This window comes from Oncorhynchus mykiss, chromosome 7 (genome assembly GCF_013265735.2).
Source record: "Oncorhynchus mykiss isolate Arlee chromosome 7, USDA_OmykA_1.1, whole genome shotgun sequence".
NCBI lineage: Eukaryota > Metazoa > Chordata > Actinopteri > Salmoniformes > Salmonidae > Oncorhynchus > Oncorhynchus mykiss.
Window position 1 is genome coordinate 7,136,134 of NC_048571.1, and position 15,742 is coordinate 7,151,875.

At 42.3% G+C, this 15,742-nt stretch overlaps 1 protein-coding gene across 7 annotated transcripts in view; it reads left to right on the top strand.

The window, feature by feature from the left end:
- LOC110527298 (arf-GAP with GTPase, ANK repeat and PH domain-containing protein 1) overlaps positions 1–15,742 on the top strand; it is a 249,244-nt gene that overhangs the window by 201,143 nt on the left and 32,359 nt on the right. For all 7 annotated transcript variants that reach the window (XM_036982303.1, XM_036982301.1, XM_036982302.1 and 4 more), the window contains 2 exons: positions 5,100–5,254; positions 15,501–15,591. In XM_036982303.1, coding sequence (XP_036838198.1) covers positions 5,100–5,254; positions 15,501–15,591 — 246 coding nt within the window. The remainder of the gene's footprint in view (positions 1–5,099; positions 5,255–15,500; positions 15,592–15,742) is intronic.

Here is a 15,742-nt window from a genome sequence, read left to right on the forward strand (position 1 = left end):
AAGAGTTCCCTATATTCCATTGGCCAACCCCCCCCCCCCCTTATGTACTTGTTCAATAAGAAATAAATATTTCTTTCTTGAGACGTGAGCAATTGCTGCACTATTTTCCAGGTTATTAATGCTGTAAAATGGTGGTAATACTATAGGGAGTAATGACCTGTTTCACCAAGCAATACTGTGTGCACTGACATTTAAGGCTTTTAATTTCTGTTTCCTGAGCCTCACCCCCCCTCCTTCCCCCTCTCCCTTTTTCCAGACGCATCCTCCCCCTCATTGCAGTCCCCAGACCCACCCAACCCCACATACACCCTCTCTCAGTTGGGTTACTCTAGCAGGGCCTGGGCCTAAGCCCTGGTCCATCCACATGTTTAGTGCTGCCTTTCCTCTGTACTGCCTGGAATTGGTGAACGGTCTATATGATATTTGGGTGTGTATTGTTGTGCTGTTAAAGATTGGCCATGTCAGAGTTCACAAATTGCCCCGACGACAGCACCACTCTCTCTCTCTCGCTCTTTGCTCTCTCTCTCGCTCTCCCCTGTAGCTCAGAGCAGTGGTGTGATTACTACGAGTGGCGGGCGATGGAGAGTGCGAGTGTGTCCCCCTGCGTGTGTGCCTGAAACAGTAAATCAAATAAAGGCTGATGTGTGTGTGTGTGTGTGTGTGTGCCCATTTCCCTTTGAGAAATCTCAGGTTAACAGATAGCTTATGTTGTGATACACATATCAAATCTAACCAAGGGCCTTCTCACACTGCCAGACAGGTTTCAATTCAGGCTGCGCTATATCAGAGACGTATAGGAGACAGACAGACACAGGCTGTGGTATATCAGAGACGTATAGGAGACAGACAGACAGACACAGGATGTGGTATATCAGAGCAGTATTGGAGAAAGACAAGATGTGGTATATCAGGGCAGTATAGGAGAGAGACAGACAGGCTGTGGTATATCAGAGCAGTATTGGAGAAAGACAAGATGTGGTATATCAGGGCAGTATAGGAGAGAGACATGCTGTGGTATATCAGGGCAGTATATGAGACAGACAGGCTGTGGTATATCAGGGCAGTATATGAGACAGACAGGCTGTGGTATATCAGGGCAGTATAGGAGCCAGACAGGCTGTGGTATATCAGGGCAGTGTAGGAGACAGACAGGCTGTGGTATATCAGGGCAGTGTAGGAGACAGACAGGCTGTGGTATATCAGGGCAGTGTAGGAGACAGGCTGTGGTATATCAGGGCAGTATAGGAGACAGACAGGCTGTGGTATATCAGGGCAGTATAGGAGATAGACAGGCTGTGGTAAATCAGGGCAGTGTAGGAGAGAGACAGGCTGTGGTATATCAGGGCAGTGTAGGAGAGAGACAGGCTGTGGTATATCAGGGCAGTGTAGGAGAGAGACAGGCTGTGGTATATCAGGGCAGTGTAGGAGACAGACAGGCTGTGGTATATCAGGGCAGTATAGGAGAGAGACAGACAGGCTGTGGTATATCAGGGCAGTGTAGGAGACAGACAGGCTGTGGTATATCAGGGCAGTGTAGGAGACAGACAGGCTGTGGTATATCAGGGCAGTGTAGGAGACAGACAGGCTGTGGTATATCAGGACAGTGTAGGAGACAGACAGGCTGTGGTATATCAGGGCAGTGTAGGAGACAGGCTGAGGCAGCCTGTCATGACTCATGACTCTGTGGGCCTCCCAGTAATGGCCACCTCATTTCAGGGTTAGCAGAGGAAAAGTGGGGGTGGGAGTGTTCGAAAGGGGGGGGGGGGGGGGGGGGGTTACACAGTTGCACAGCCTAATGCCCTTTCATTTTTATTTTGAAATTCATTAATCGACTTGAGAATGAGGAGGGGGAGGAGCGATGGGGGTTGGAACAGTATTAATTTATACCTCGGCTAGCTGGGCTCGGCTTTCTGCATTGTTGGTTTCCATAATTGTCAAACAACCACCCCCTCTCTCCCCCTCTGCAGAGAAAAGCAGGAACATTTAATTATGATGAGAACATTGTTCCTGACCCCACAGGGCTTGTCAGCGTTTGAGGGGCGCGGCCCAATCTAGGACGAGACGACATCACAGTCCCAGGAGCTCTCTTACACAAATAGGGAGAGACACATCAGATAGGCCTCTTTAGGGACAGTATTTGACCTCTGCAGAAGTACTTTAGGTCTTCAACTGTAGCTATGTCTCTAAGATGAAAATTAGCTTTAAGGTTGTAGGATGAGATGGAAGATGTTATTTCAGATGAATCATGTCATCTAAAGACAGTGAGACATCTTCAGTCTCTTTACACATGCAGGAAGTTAAAGGCTCTTCAGGTTTCTAACTTATTTAGCTACAGGGCCTATCCTCCCATCCTTAGACAGGCAGAGAGAGATGTAGGGAGACAAAGGCCTTTCATTGTGGGTCTGAACACTCTGAAGCCAGAAGGGAACTTCAGCTTCACTGGTCTCTGAGAGGAAGCCAATTAGCTAAATGAGTGAGTGAGGAAAAGGAGGAGAGGAGTAAATGGTTTGGCTCCTCTAGCCTGACTCTCTCTCTCTCTCTGGCCGTTCTCCCTTTTGTCGGCTGATTAAACTTGTAATCTTCTCCCAGGGAGGTGATCAGACCTCCACTCCCAGACAGAACACATCACAAAGCTGTCAGTGATTACTAGTCTATTCTAACTGGTTCACTAGTGCTGGAATGTATTATTGAAGTATATAGGTTTCATGCACTCCAGAGCCATAAGCTGTTAACGCAGCTACCACCAATGTAGCTAGCTTCTACTGATGACAAGTCAGTCACTACAAGACCGTGGTGCTGCTGCCCTCACCGGTTCCTCAGGTAGTCCTATTGAGAAGCACTCTGATTAGCACATGCTGGAGGGCTGATGGGGGGTGAGGAGGGGGCTGATTGGCTCCTCATTATGTAATTGGGCCCCCTGTCTCTTCTCATTGGAGTAAATTGTAAACGGAACCAGGTTGGTGTCTGATCTCCCTCATCAGAGGGTCTCTTGTTAGAACCAGCTGTGCCCTTCCCTCCCTTCCCACCCTGCCATGTTCCTCCACTTCACCTCTTCTTCAATCCCTCCTTTTGTTCTTAACAGCTTCCAAATGTGACCTCGCAAATGAGACACACACACAATGTCAGGGCTTTGACGTTAACTGTGAAAGAGCCTGCGTCACTCTCTAAAACAGAGTCCTCATTGGCCCCATTTAGCCTATGTTGGGTGAGGTTTGGGTAGCAGATCCATGTGTTCCCCTCTAGGGGGGGGGGGGGGGGGGTTGTGATTGTAATGACTGGCCTTTATTCTGGACCACTGATAGCTAAGGGTCCTGGGGTGGCCACTGGGGGCCACGGGGCCTGTAATTGGGGGGATATCCTGGCCGCAGGGGGACGGATGTGGAGGGGTTCTAGAGGTCACTAGGATCTGTGGTAGAGCTGACAGACTGTTCTGCTCTGTTCCACTGAAAAAGGTTTTGATGAGATGGAACACAGCTACAGACAGAAGTGACTTTTGTAGCAGGTTAGGATAATTAACGTAGCAGATTAGGAGAATTAACATAGCAGGTTAGGAGAATTAACATAGCAGATTAGGAGAATTAACATAGCAGATTAGGAGAATTAACATAGCAGGTTAGGATAATTAACGTAGCAGGTTAGGAGAATTAACATAGCAGGTTAGGAGAATTAACATAGCAGATTAGGAGAATTAACATAGCAGATTAGGAGAATTAACATAGCAGGTTAGGAGAACTAACATAGCAGGTTAGGACAATTAACATAGCAGGTTAGGAGAACTAGCGTAGCAGGTTAGGAGAACTAGCGTAGCAGGTTAGGGGAACTAGCGTAGCAGGTTAGGGGAACTAACGTAGCAGGTTAGGGGAACTAGCGTAGCAGGTTAGGGGAACTAACGTAGCAGGTTAGGGGAACTAACGTAGCAGGTTAGGGGAACTTACTGGCACAGTGGCATTGTCATGCTGGAGGGACATGTCAGAATGAGCCTGCAGGAAGGGTACCACATGAGGGAGGAGGATGTCTGCCCTGTAACGCACAGCGTTGAGATTGTCTGTAATGACAACAAGCTCAGTCCGATGATGCTGTGACACACCGCCCCAGACCATGACGGACCCTCCACCTCCAAATCGATCCCGCTCCAGAGTACAGGCCTCGATGTAACGCTCATTCCTTCGACGATAAACGCAAATCCGACCATCACCCCGGTGAGACAAAACCTTGAAGAGCACTTTTTTCCAGTCCTGTCCAGTCCTGTCTGGTCCAGCGACGGTGGGTTTGTGCCCATAGGTGACGTTGTTGCCGGTTATGTCTGGTGAGGACCTGCCTTACAACAGGCCTACAAGCCCTTAGTCCAGCCTCTCTCAGCCTATTGAGGACAGTCTGAGCACCGATGGAGGTTTTGTGCGTTCCTGGTGTAACTCGGGCAGTTGTTGTTGCTATCCTGTACCTGTCCCGCAGGTGTGATGTTCGGATGTACCGATCCTGTGCAGGTGTTGTTACACGTGATCTGCCGCTGTGAGGACGATCAGCTGTCCGTCCTGTCTCCCTGTAGCGCTGTCTTAGGCGTCTCACAGTACGGACATTGCAATTTATTGCCCTGGCCACATCTGCAGTCCTCATGCCTCCTTGCAGCATGCCGAAGACATGTTCATGCAGATGAGCAGGGACCCTAGGCATCTTTCTTTTGGTGTTTTTCAGAGTCAGTAGAAAGGCCTCTTTAGTGTCCTAAGTTTTCATAACTGTGACCTTAATTGCCTACCGTCTGTAAGCTGTTAGTGTCTTAACGAACGTTCCACAGGTGCATGTTCATTAATTGTTTATGGTCCATTGAACAATAATGGGAAACAGTGTTTAAACCCTTTACAATGAAGATCAGTGAAGTTATTTGGATTTTTCCAAATTATCTTTGAAAGACAGGGTCCTGAGTTTGTGTGTGTGTGTGGCAGTGCATTAGGTGTGTGTGTGTGTGTGTGTGTGTGTGTGTGTGTGTGTGTGTGTAGCAGTGCATTAGGGGTGTATGTAGCAGTGCAATAGATGTGTGTATGCCACCAACCCTAAAAGTGACCCTCTCTTTCTCTCCCTCCCTATATCCCTCTGTCCTCCAGAACAAGAGGAGAACTTTGAGTTGACCATTGTGTCTTTGACGGGCCAGACGTGGCACTTTGAGGCCACCTCGTACGAGGAGAGAGACGCCTGGGTCCAGGCCATCGAGAGCCAAATCCTAGCCAGCCTGCAGTCCTGTGAGAGCAGCAAGGCCAAGGTACCGTACTACAATATTACAATACTGTTACACTACTATTACACTACGGTTACAATACTAGACTATTACACTACGGTTACAATACTAGACTATTACACTACGGTTACAATACTATTCTATTACACTACGGTTACAATACTGTACTATTACACTACTATACTATTACACTACGGTTACAATACTGTACTATTACACTACTATACTATTACACTACGGTTACAATACTGTACTATTACACTACGGTTACAATACTAGACTATTACACTACGGTTACAATACTAGACTATTACACTACTATACTATTACACTACGGTTACAATACTGTACTATTACACTACTATACTATTACACTACGGTTACAATACTGTACTATTACACTACGGTTACAATACTGTACTATTACACTACTATACTATTACACTACGGTTACAATACTGTACTATTACACTACGGTTACAATACTAGACTATTACACTACTATACTATTACACTACGGTTACAATACTGTACTATTACACTACTATACTATTACACTACGGTTACAATACTGTACTATTACACTACGGTTACAATACTGTACTATTACACTACGGTTACAATACTATACTATTACACTACGGTTACAATACTGTACTATTACACTACGGTTACAATACTGTACTATTACACTACGGTTACAATACTGTACTATTACACTACTATACTATTACACTACGGTTACAATACTGTACTATTACACTACTGTTACAATACTGTACTGTTACACTACGGTTACAATACTATACTATTACACTACTGTTACAATACTGTACTATTACACGACGGTTACAATACTATACTGTTACACTACGGTTACAATACTATACTATTGCACTACGGTTACAATACTGTACTATTACACTACGGTTACAATACTAGACTATTACACTACGGTTACAATACTATACTATTACACTACGGTTACAATACTGTACTATTACACTACTATACTATTACACTACGGTTACAATACTGTACTATTACACTACGGTTACAATACTATACTATTACACTACGGTTACAAGACTACAATATTACACTACGGTTACAATACTACAATATTACACCACGGTTACAATACTACAATAGTACACTATGGTTACAATACTGTACTATTACGCTACGGTTACAATACTGTACTATTACACTACGGTTACAATACTAGACTATTACACTACGGTTACAATACTATACTATTACACTATGGTTACAATACTATACTATTACACTACGGTTACAATACTGTACTATTACACTACTATACTATTACACTACGGTTACAATACTGTACTATTACACTACTATACTATTACACTACGGTTACAATACTACAATATTACACTACGGTTACAATACTAGACTATTACACTACGGTTACAATACTAGACTATTACACTACGGTTACAATACTACAATATTACACTACGGTTATAATACTACAATATTACACTACGGTTACAATACTACAATAGTACACTACGGTTACAATACTGTACTATTACACTACAGTTACAATACTGTACTATTACACTACGGTTACAATACTAGACTATTACACTACGCTTACAATACTATACTATTACACTACGGTTACAATACTGTACTATTACACTACTATACTATTACACTACGGTTACAATACTGTACTATTACACTACTATACTATTACACTACGGTTACAATACTACAATATTACACTACGGTTACAATACTGTACTATTACACTACGGTTACAATACTACAATATTACACTACGGTTACAATACTGTACTATTACACTACGGTTACAATACTGTACTATTACACTACTATACTATTACACTACGGTTACAATACTGTACTATTACACTACGGTTACAATACTGTACTATTACACTACTATACTATTACACTACGGTTACAATACTACAATATTACACTACGGTTACAATACTGTACTATTACAATACTATACTATTACACTACGTTACAATACTGTACTATTACACTACTATACTATTACACTACGGTTACAATACTGTACTGTTACACTACGGTTACAATACTGTACTATTACACTACTATACTATTACACTACGGTTACAATACTGTACTGTTACACTACGGTTACAATACTGTACTATTACACTACTATACTATTACACTACGGTTACAATACTGTACTATTACACTACTATACTATTACACTACTGTTAACATACTGTACTATTACACTACTATACTATTACACTACGGTTACAATACTGTACTATTACACTACTATACTATTACACTACGGTTACAATACTGTACTATTACACTACTATACTATTACACTACGGTTACAATACTGTACTATTACACTACTATACTATTACACTACTGTTACAATACTGTACTATTACACTACGGTTACAATACTGTACTATTACACTACTATACTATTACACTACTGTTACAATACTGTACTATTACACTACGGTTACAATACTGTACTATTACACTACTATACTATTACACTACTGTAACAATACTGTACTATTACACTACGGTTACAATACTGTACTATTACACTACTATACTGTTACACTACTGTTACAATACTGTACTATTACACTACGGTTACAATACTATACTATTACACTACGGTTGCAATACTACAATATTACACTACGGTTACAATACTATACTGTTACACTACGGCTACAATGCTGTACTATTACACTACTGTTACAATACTGTACTATTACACTACGGTTGCAATACTACAATATTACACTACGGTTACACTACTATACTAGTACAGTACTATTACAATACTGTTAGATTACTGATACACTACTATACCACTATACCGCACTGTTACACTACTATACCACACTGTTACACTACTATACCACACTGTTACACTACTATACCACACTGTTACACTGCTATACCACACGGTTACACTACTATACCACTATACCACACTGTACAGTACTATACCACACTGTTACACGGCTATACCACACTGTTACACTGCTATACCACTATACCACACTGTACACTACTATACCACACGTTACACTACTATACTTCCCTTTTACACTACTATACCACACTGTTACACTACTATACCACCATGTTACACTGCTATACCACACTGTTACACTACTATACCACGCTGTTACACTACTATACCACACTGTTACCGTACTATTCCACTATACCACCCTGTTACACTACTATACCACCCTGTTACACTACTATACCACCCTGTTACACTACTATACCACACTGTTACCGTACTATTCCACTCCACCACTGCTGTTACACTACTATACCACGCTGTTACACTACTATACCACCTTGTTACACTACTATACCACCCTGTTACACCACTATACCACACTGTTACCGTACTATTCCACTATACCACACCGGTACACTACTATACCACTATACTACACTGTTACACTGCTATACCACACTGGTACACTACTATACCACACAGTTACACTACTATACCACACCGGTTCACTACTATACCACTATACTACACTGTTACACTGCTATACCACACTGGTACACTACTATACCACACAGTTACACTACTATACCACACCATTACACTACTATACCACACCGTTACACTACTATACCACACTGTTACACTACTATACCACACTGTTACACTGCTATACCACACTGTCACACTGCTATACCACACTGTTACACTACCATACCACACTGTTACACTACTATACCACACTGTTACACTACTATACCACCATACCACACTGTACAGTACTATACCACACTGTTACACGGCTATACCACACTGTTACACTGCTATACCACACTGTTACACTGCTATACCACTATACCACACTGTTACACTACTATACCACACTGTTACACTACTATACCACACTGTTACACTACTATACCACAATGTTACACTACTATACCACTATACCACACCGTTACACTACTATACCACACTGTTACACTACTATACCACTATACCGCCCTGGTACACTGCTATACCACGCTGTTACACTGCTATACCACGCTGTTACACTACTATACCACACTGTTACACTACTATACCACACTGTTACACTACTATACCACACTGTTACACTACTATACCACACTGTTACACTACTATACCACACTGTTACACTACTATACCACACCGTTACACTACTATACCACACTGTTACACTACTATACCACACTGTTACACTACTATACCACACTGTTACACTACTATACCACACCGTTACACTACTATACCACACTGTTACACTACTATACCACACTGTTACACTACTATACCACACTGTTACACTACTATACCACACTGTTACACTACTATACCACACTGTTACACTACTATACCACACTGTTACACTACTATACCACTATACCACGCTGTTACACTACTATACCTCGCTGTTACACTACTATACCACACTGTTACACTACTATACCACACTGCTATACCACACTGTTACTCTACTACACCACACTGTTACACTACTATACCACACTGTTACACTACTGTACCACACTGTTACACCACTATACCACACTGTTACACCACTACACCACACTGTTACACTACTATACCACACCGTTACACTACTATACCACACTGTTACACTACTATACCACTTTACCACACTGTTACACTACTATACCACACTGTTACACTACTATACCACACTGTTACACTACTATACCACACTTTTACACTACTATACCACAATGTTACACTACTATATCACTATACCACACGTTACACTACTATACCACTATACCACACTGTTATACCACACCGTTACACTACTATACCACACTGTTACACTACTATACCACACGTTACACTACTATATCACTATACCACACTGTTACACTACTATACCACACTGTTACACTACTATACCACACCGTTACACTACTATACCACACCGTTACACTACTATACCACACCGTTACACTACTATACCACACCGTTACACTACTATACCACACTGTTACACTACTATACCACACTGTTACCGTACTATTCCACTCCACCACTGCTGTTACACTACTATACCACGCTGTTACACTACTATACCACCTTGTTACACTACTATACCACCCTGTTACACCACTATACCACACTGTTACCGTACTATTCCACTATACCACACCGGTACACTACTATACCACTATACTACACTGTTACACTGCTATACCACACTGGTACACTACTATACCACACAGTTACACTACTATACCACACCGGTTCACTACTATACCACTATACTACACTGTTACACTGCTATACCACACTGGTACACTACTATACCACACAGTTACACTACTATACCACACCATTACACTACTATACCACACCGTTACACTACTATACCACACTGTTACACTACTATACCACACTGTTACACTGCTATACCACACTGTCACACTGCTATACCACACTGTTACACTACCATACCACACTGTTACACTACTATACCACACTGTTACACTACTATACCACCATACCACACTGTACAGTACTATACCACACTGTTACACGGCTATACCACACTGTTACACTGCTATACCACACTGTTACACTGCTATACCACTATACCACACTGTTACACTACTATACCACACTGTTACACTACTATACCACACTGTTACACTACTATACCACAATGTTACACTACTATACCACTATACCACACCGTTACACTACTATACCACACTGTTACACTACTATACCACTATACCGCCCTGGTACACTGCTATACCACGCTGTTACACTGCTATACCACGCTGTTACACTACTATACCACACTGTTACACTACTATACCACACTGTTACACTACTATACCACACTGTTACACTACTATACCACACTGTTACACTACTATACCACACTGTTACACTACTATACCACACTGTTACACTACTATACCACACTGTTACACTACTATACCACACCGTTACACTACTATACCACACTGTTACACTACTATACCACACTGTTACACTACTATACCACACTGTTACACTACTATACCACACCGTTACACTACTATACCACACTGTTACACTACTATACCACACTGTTACACTACTATACCACACTGTTACACTACTATACCACACTGTTACACTACTATACCACACTGTTACACTACTATACCACACTGTTACACTACTATACCACTATACCACGCTGTTACACTACTATACCTCGCTGTTACACTACTATACCACACTGTTACACTACTATACCACACTGCTATACCACACTGTTACTCTACTACACCACACTGTTACACTACTATACCACACTGTTACACTACTGTACCACACTGTTACACCACTATACCACACTGTTACACCACTACACCACACTGTTACACTACTATACCACACCGTTACACTACTATACCACACTGTTACACTACTATACCACTTTACCACACTGTTACACTACTATACCACACTGTTACACTACTATACCACACTGTTACACTACTATACCACACTTTTACACTACTATACCACAATGTTACACTACTATATCACTATACCACACGTTACACTACTATACCACTATACCACACTGTTATACCACACCGTTACACTACTATACCACACTGTTACACTACTATACCACACGTTACACTACTATATCACTATACCACACTGTTACACTACTATACCACACTGTTACACTACTATACCACACCGTTACACTACTATACCACACCGTTACACTACTATACCACACCGTTACACTACTATACCACACCGTTACACTACTATACCACACTGTTACACTACTATACCACTTTACCACACTGTTACACTACTATACCACACTGTTACACTACTATACCATACTGTTACACTACTATACCACACTGTTACACTACTATACCACACTTTTACACTACTATACCACAACGTTACACTACTATACCACTATACCACCCTGTTACACTGCTATACCACACTGTTACACTGCTATACCACACTCTTACACTACTATACCACACTGTTACACTACTATACCACACGTTACACTACTACATCACTATACCACACTGTTACACTACTATACCACACTGTTACACTACTATACCACACTGTTACACTACTATACCACTATACCACACTGTTACACTACTATACCACACTGTTACACTACTATACCACACTGTTACACTACTACATCACTATACCGCACTGTTACACTACTATACCACACTGTTACACTACTATACCACACTGTTACACTACTATACCACACCGTTACACTACTATACCACACCGTTACACTACTATACCACACTGTTACACTGCTGTATCACTATACCACACTGTTCCACTACTATACCACACTGTTACACTACTATACCACACGTTACACTACTATATCACTATACCACACTGTTACACTACTATACCACACCGTTACACTACTATACCACACTGTTACACTACTATACCACACCGTTACACTACTATACCACACCGTTACACTACTATACCACACTGTTACACTACTATACCACACTGTTACACTACTATACCACACTGTTACACTACTGTACCACACAGTTACACTACTATACCACACTGTTACACTACTATACCACTATACCACACTGTTACACTACTGTACCACACTGTTACACTACTGTACCACACTGTTACACTGCTATACCACACTGTTACACTGCTATACCACACTGTTACACTACTGTACCACACAGTTACACTACTATACCACACTGTTACACTACTATACCACTATACCACACGGTTACACTACTATACCACACTGTTACACTACTATACCACACTGTTACACTGCTATACCACACTGTTACACTGCTATACCACACTGTTACACTACTATACCACACTGTTACACTACTATACCACACTGTTACACTACTATACCACACTGTTACACTACTATACCACACTGTTACACTACTATACCACACTGTTACACTACTATACCACTATACCACACTGTTACACTACTATACCACTATACCACACTGTTACACTACTACACCACTATACTTGTGTTTTGGGAATATGTTGTGAAACTGTTAGATATTACGTGTTAGATCTTACTGCACTGTTGGAGCTAGAAGCACAAGCATTTCTCTACACTCACAATAACATCTGCTAAACACGTGTATGTGACCAATAAAATGTGATTTGACTATACATCCATGCAACTCAGTAGGTACTTAATAGGAACAGTTGGGAGTAGTGTTGTATACACACTCTCCTATAGACCTATTCACACACACACTCTCCTATAGGCCTATTCACACACACACACGCACACACACTCCTATATACCTATTCACACACACACTCTCCTATATACCTATTCTCACACACACACTCTCCTATATACCTGTTTTCACACACACACTCTCCTATATACCTATTCACACACACACTCTCCTATATACCTATTCTCACACACTCTCCTATATACCTATTCACACACACACTCTCATATAGGCCTATTCACACACACACACACACTCTCCTATGGGCCTATTCACACACACACACACACACACACACTCTCCTGTCGACCTATTCTCACACACACACACACACACACACACACACACACACACACACACACACACACACACACACTCTCTCTCTCTCCTATAGGCCTATTCACACACACACACACACTCTCCTATGGGCCTATTCTCACACACACACACACACACACACACTCTCCTGTCGACCTATTCTCACACACACACACACACACACACACTCTCTCTCTCTCCTATAGGCCTATTCACACACACACACGCACCCTCCTATATGCCTATTCACACACACACCCTCCTATAGGCCTATTCACACACACACACACTCTCCTATAGACCTATTCACACACACACTCTCCTATGGACCTATTCTCACACACACACACTCTCCTATAGACCTATTCACACACACACTCTCCTATAGACCTATTCACACACACACTCTCCTATAGACCTATTCACACACACACACACACACACACACACACTCTCCTATAGACCTATTCACACACACACTCTCCTATAGACCTATTCACACACACACTCTCCTATAGACCTATTCACACACACACACACACACACACACACTCTCCTATAGACCTATTCACACACACACACTCTCCTATAGGCCTATTCTCACACACAGTCTCCTATAGACCTATTCACACACACACACACACACACACACTCTCCTATAGGCCTATTCACACACACACTCTCCTATAGGCCTATTCACACACACACACACACACTCTCCTATAGGCCTATTCACATACACACACTCTCCTATAGGCCTATTCACACACACACACTCTCCTATAGACCTATCCACACACACACTCTCCTATAGGCCTATTCACACACACACACTCTCCTATTGGCCTATTCACACACACACTCTCCTATAGACCTATTCTCACACACACACTCTCCTATGGGCCTATTCACACATACACACACTCTCCTATTGGCCTATTCACACACACTCTCTCCAAAAGGCCCATTCACACACACACACTCTCCTATAGGCCTATTCACACACACACTCTCCTATAGGCCTATTCACACACACTCCTATAGACCTATTCTCACACACACACACACACTCTCCTATAGGCCTATTCTCACACACACACACACACACACTCCTATAGACCTATTCTCACACACACACACACACTCTCCTATAGGCCTATTCACACACACACACACACTTGCTCAACCCCCAAACACGTTCAAATAATTACAAATGGCAATTACTGTAAGTGTAATATAGGCGTAGCGGTGCCATTTCCCTCCCACAGCGTAGTGGACCAGGCCAGCCTCATCTGAGCCAGCCAGCCCTCTGCTCTGTTGACGCCCCAGGCCTCGGAGGAACATTTGCACTGTAGAATACCTTCTGTTGTCTCCACTTCTGTTTGTTGTGTTATTTGTTCTCTCACACACACACACACACACACACACACACACACACACACACACACACACACATTCTCTTGCTTATGTTTGGTGGAAACCAATCTAAATGAGTTGTGTGATGAACCTGGTGTGTGTGTCTAGGTTAGTGACTGTGTCTGCTGTTATAGCCATCCATAACAATGGCGGTTGGATTGTTTTCCTACAGTCACGTCTGACCAGCCAGTCTGAGGCCATGGCCTTACAGAATGTGAGGAGCCTAAGAGGGAACTCTCGCTGTGTGGACTGTGAGGCCCAGAGTGAGTTACAACTATCTATTTTACCTCTGATAGCTAACAACAGTGTACCTCCCGTCTGATCCTTCAGTAATACCTGTTCTGCCTGATCCTTCAGTAATACCTGTTCTGTCTCCTTCACCTCCCGTCTGATCCTTCAGTAATACCTGTTCTG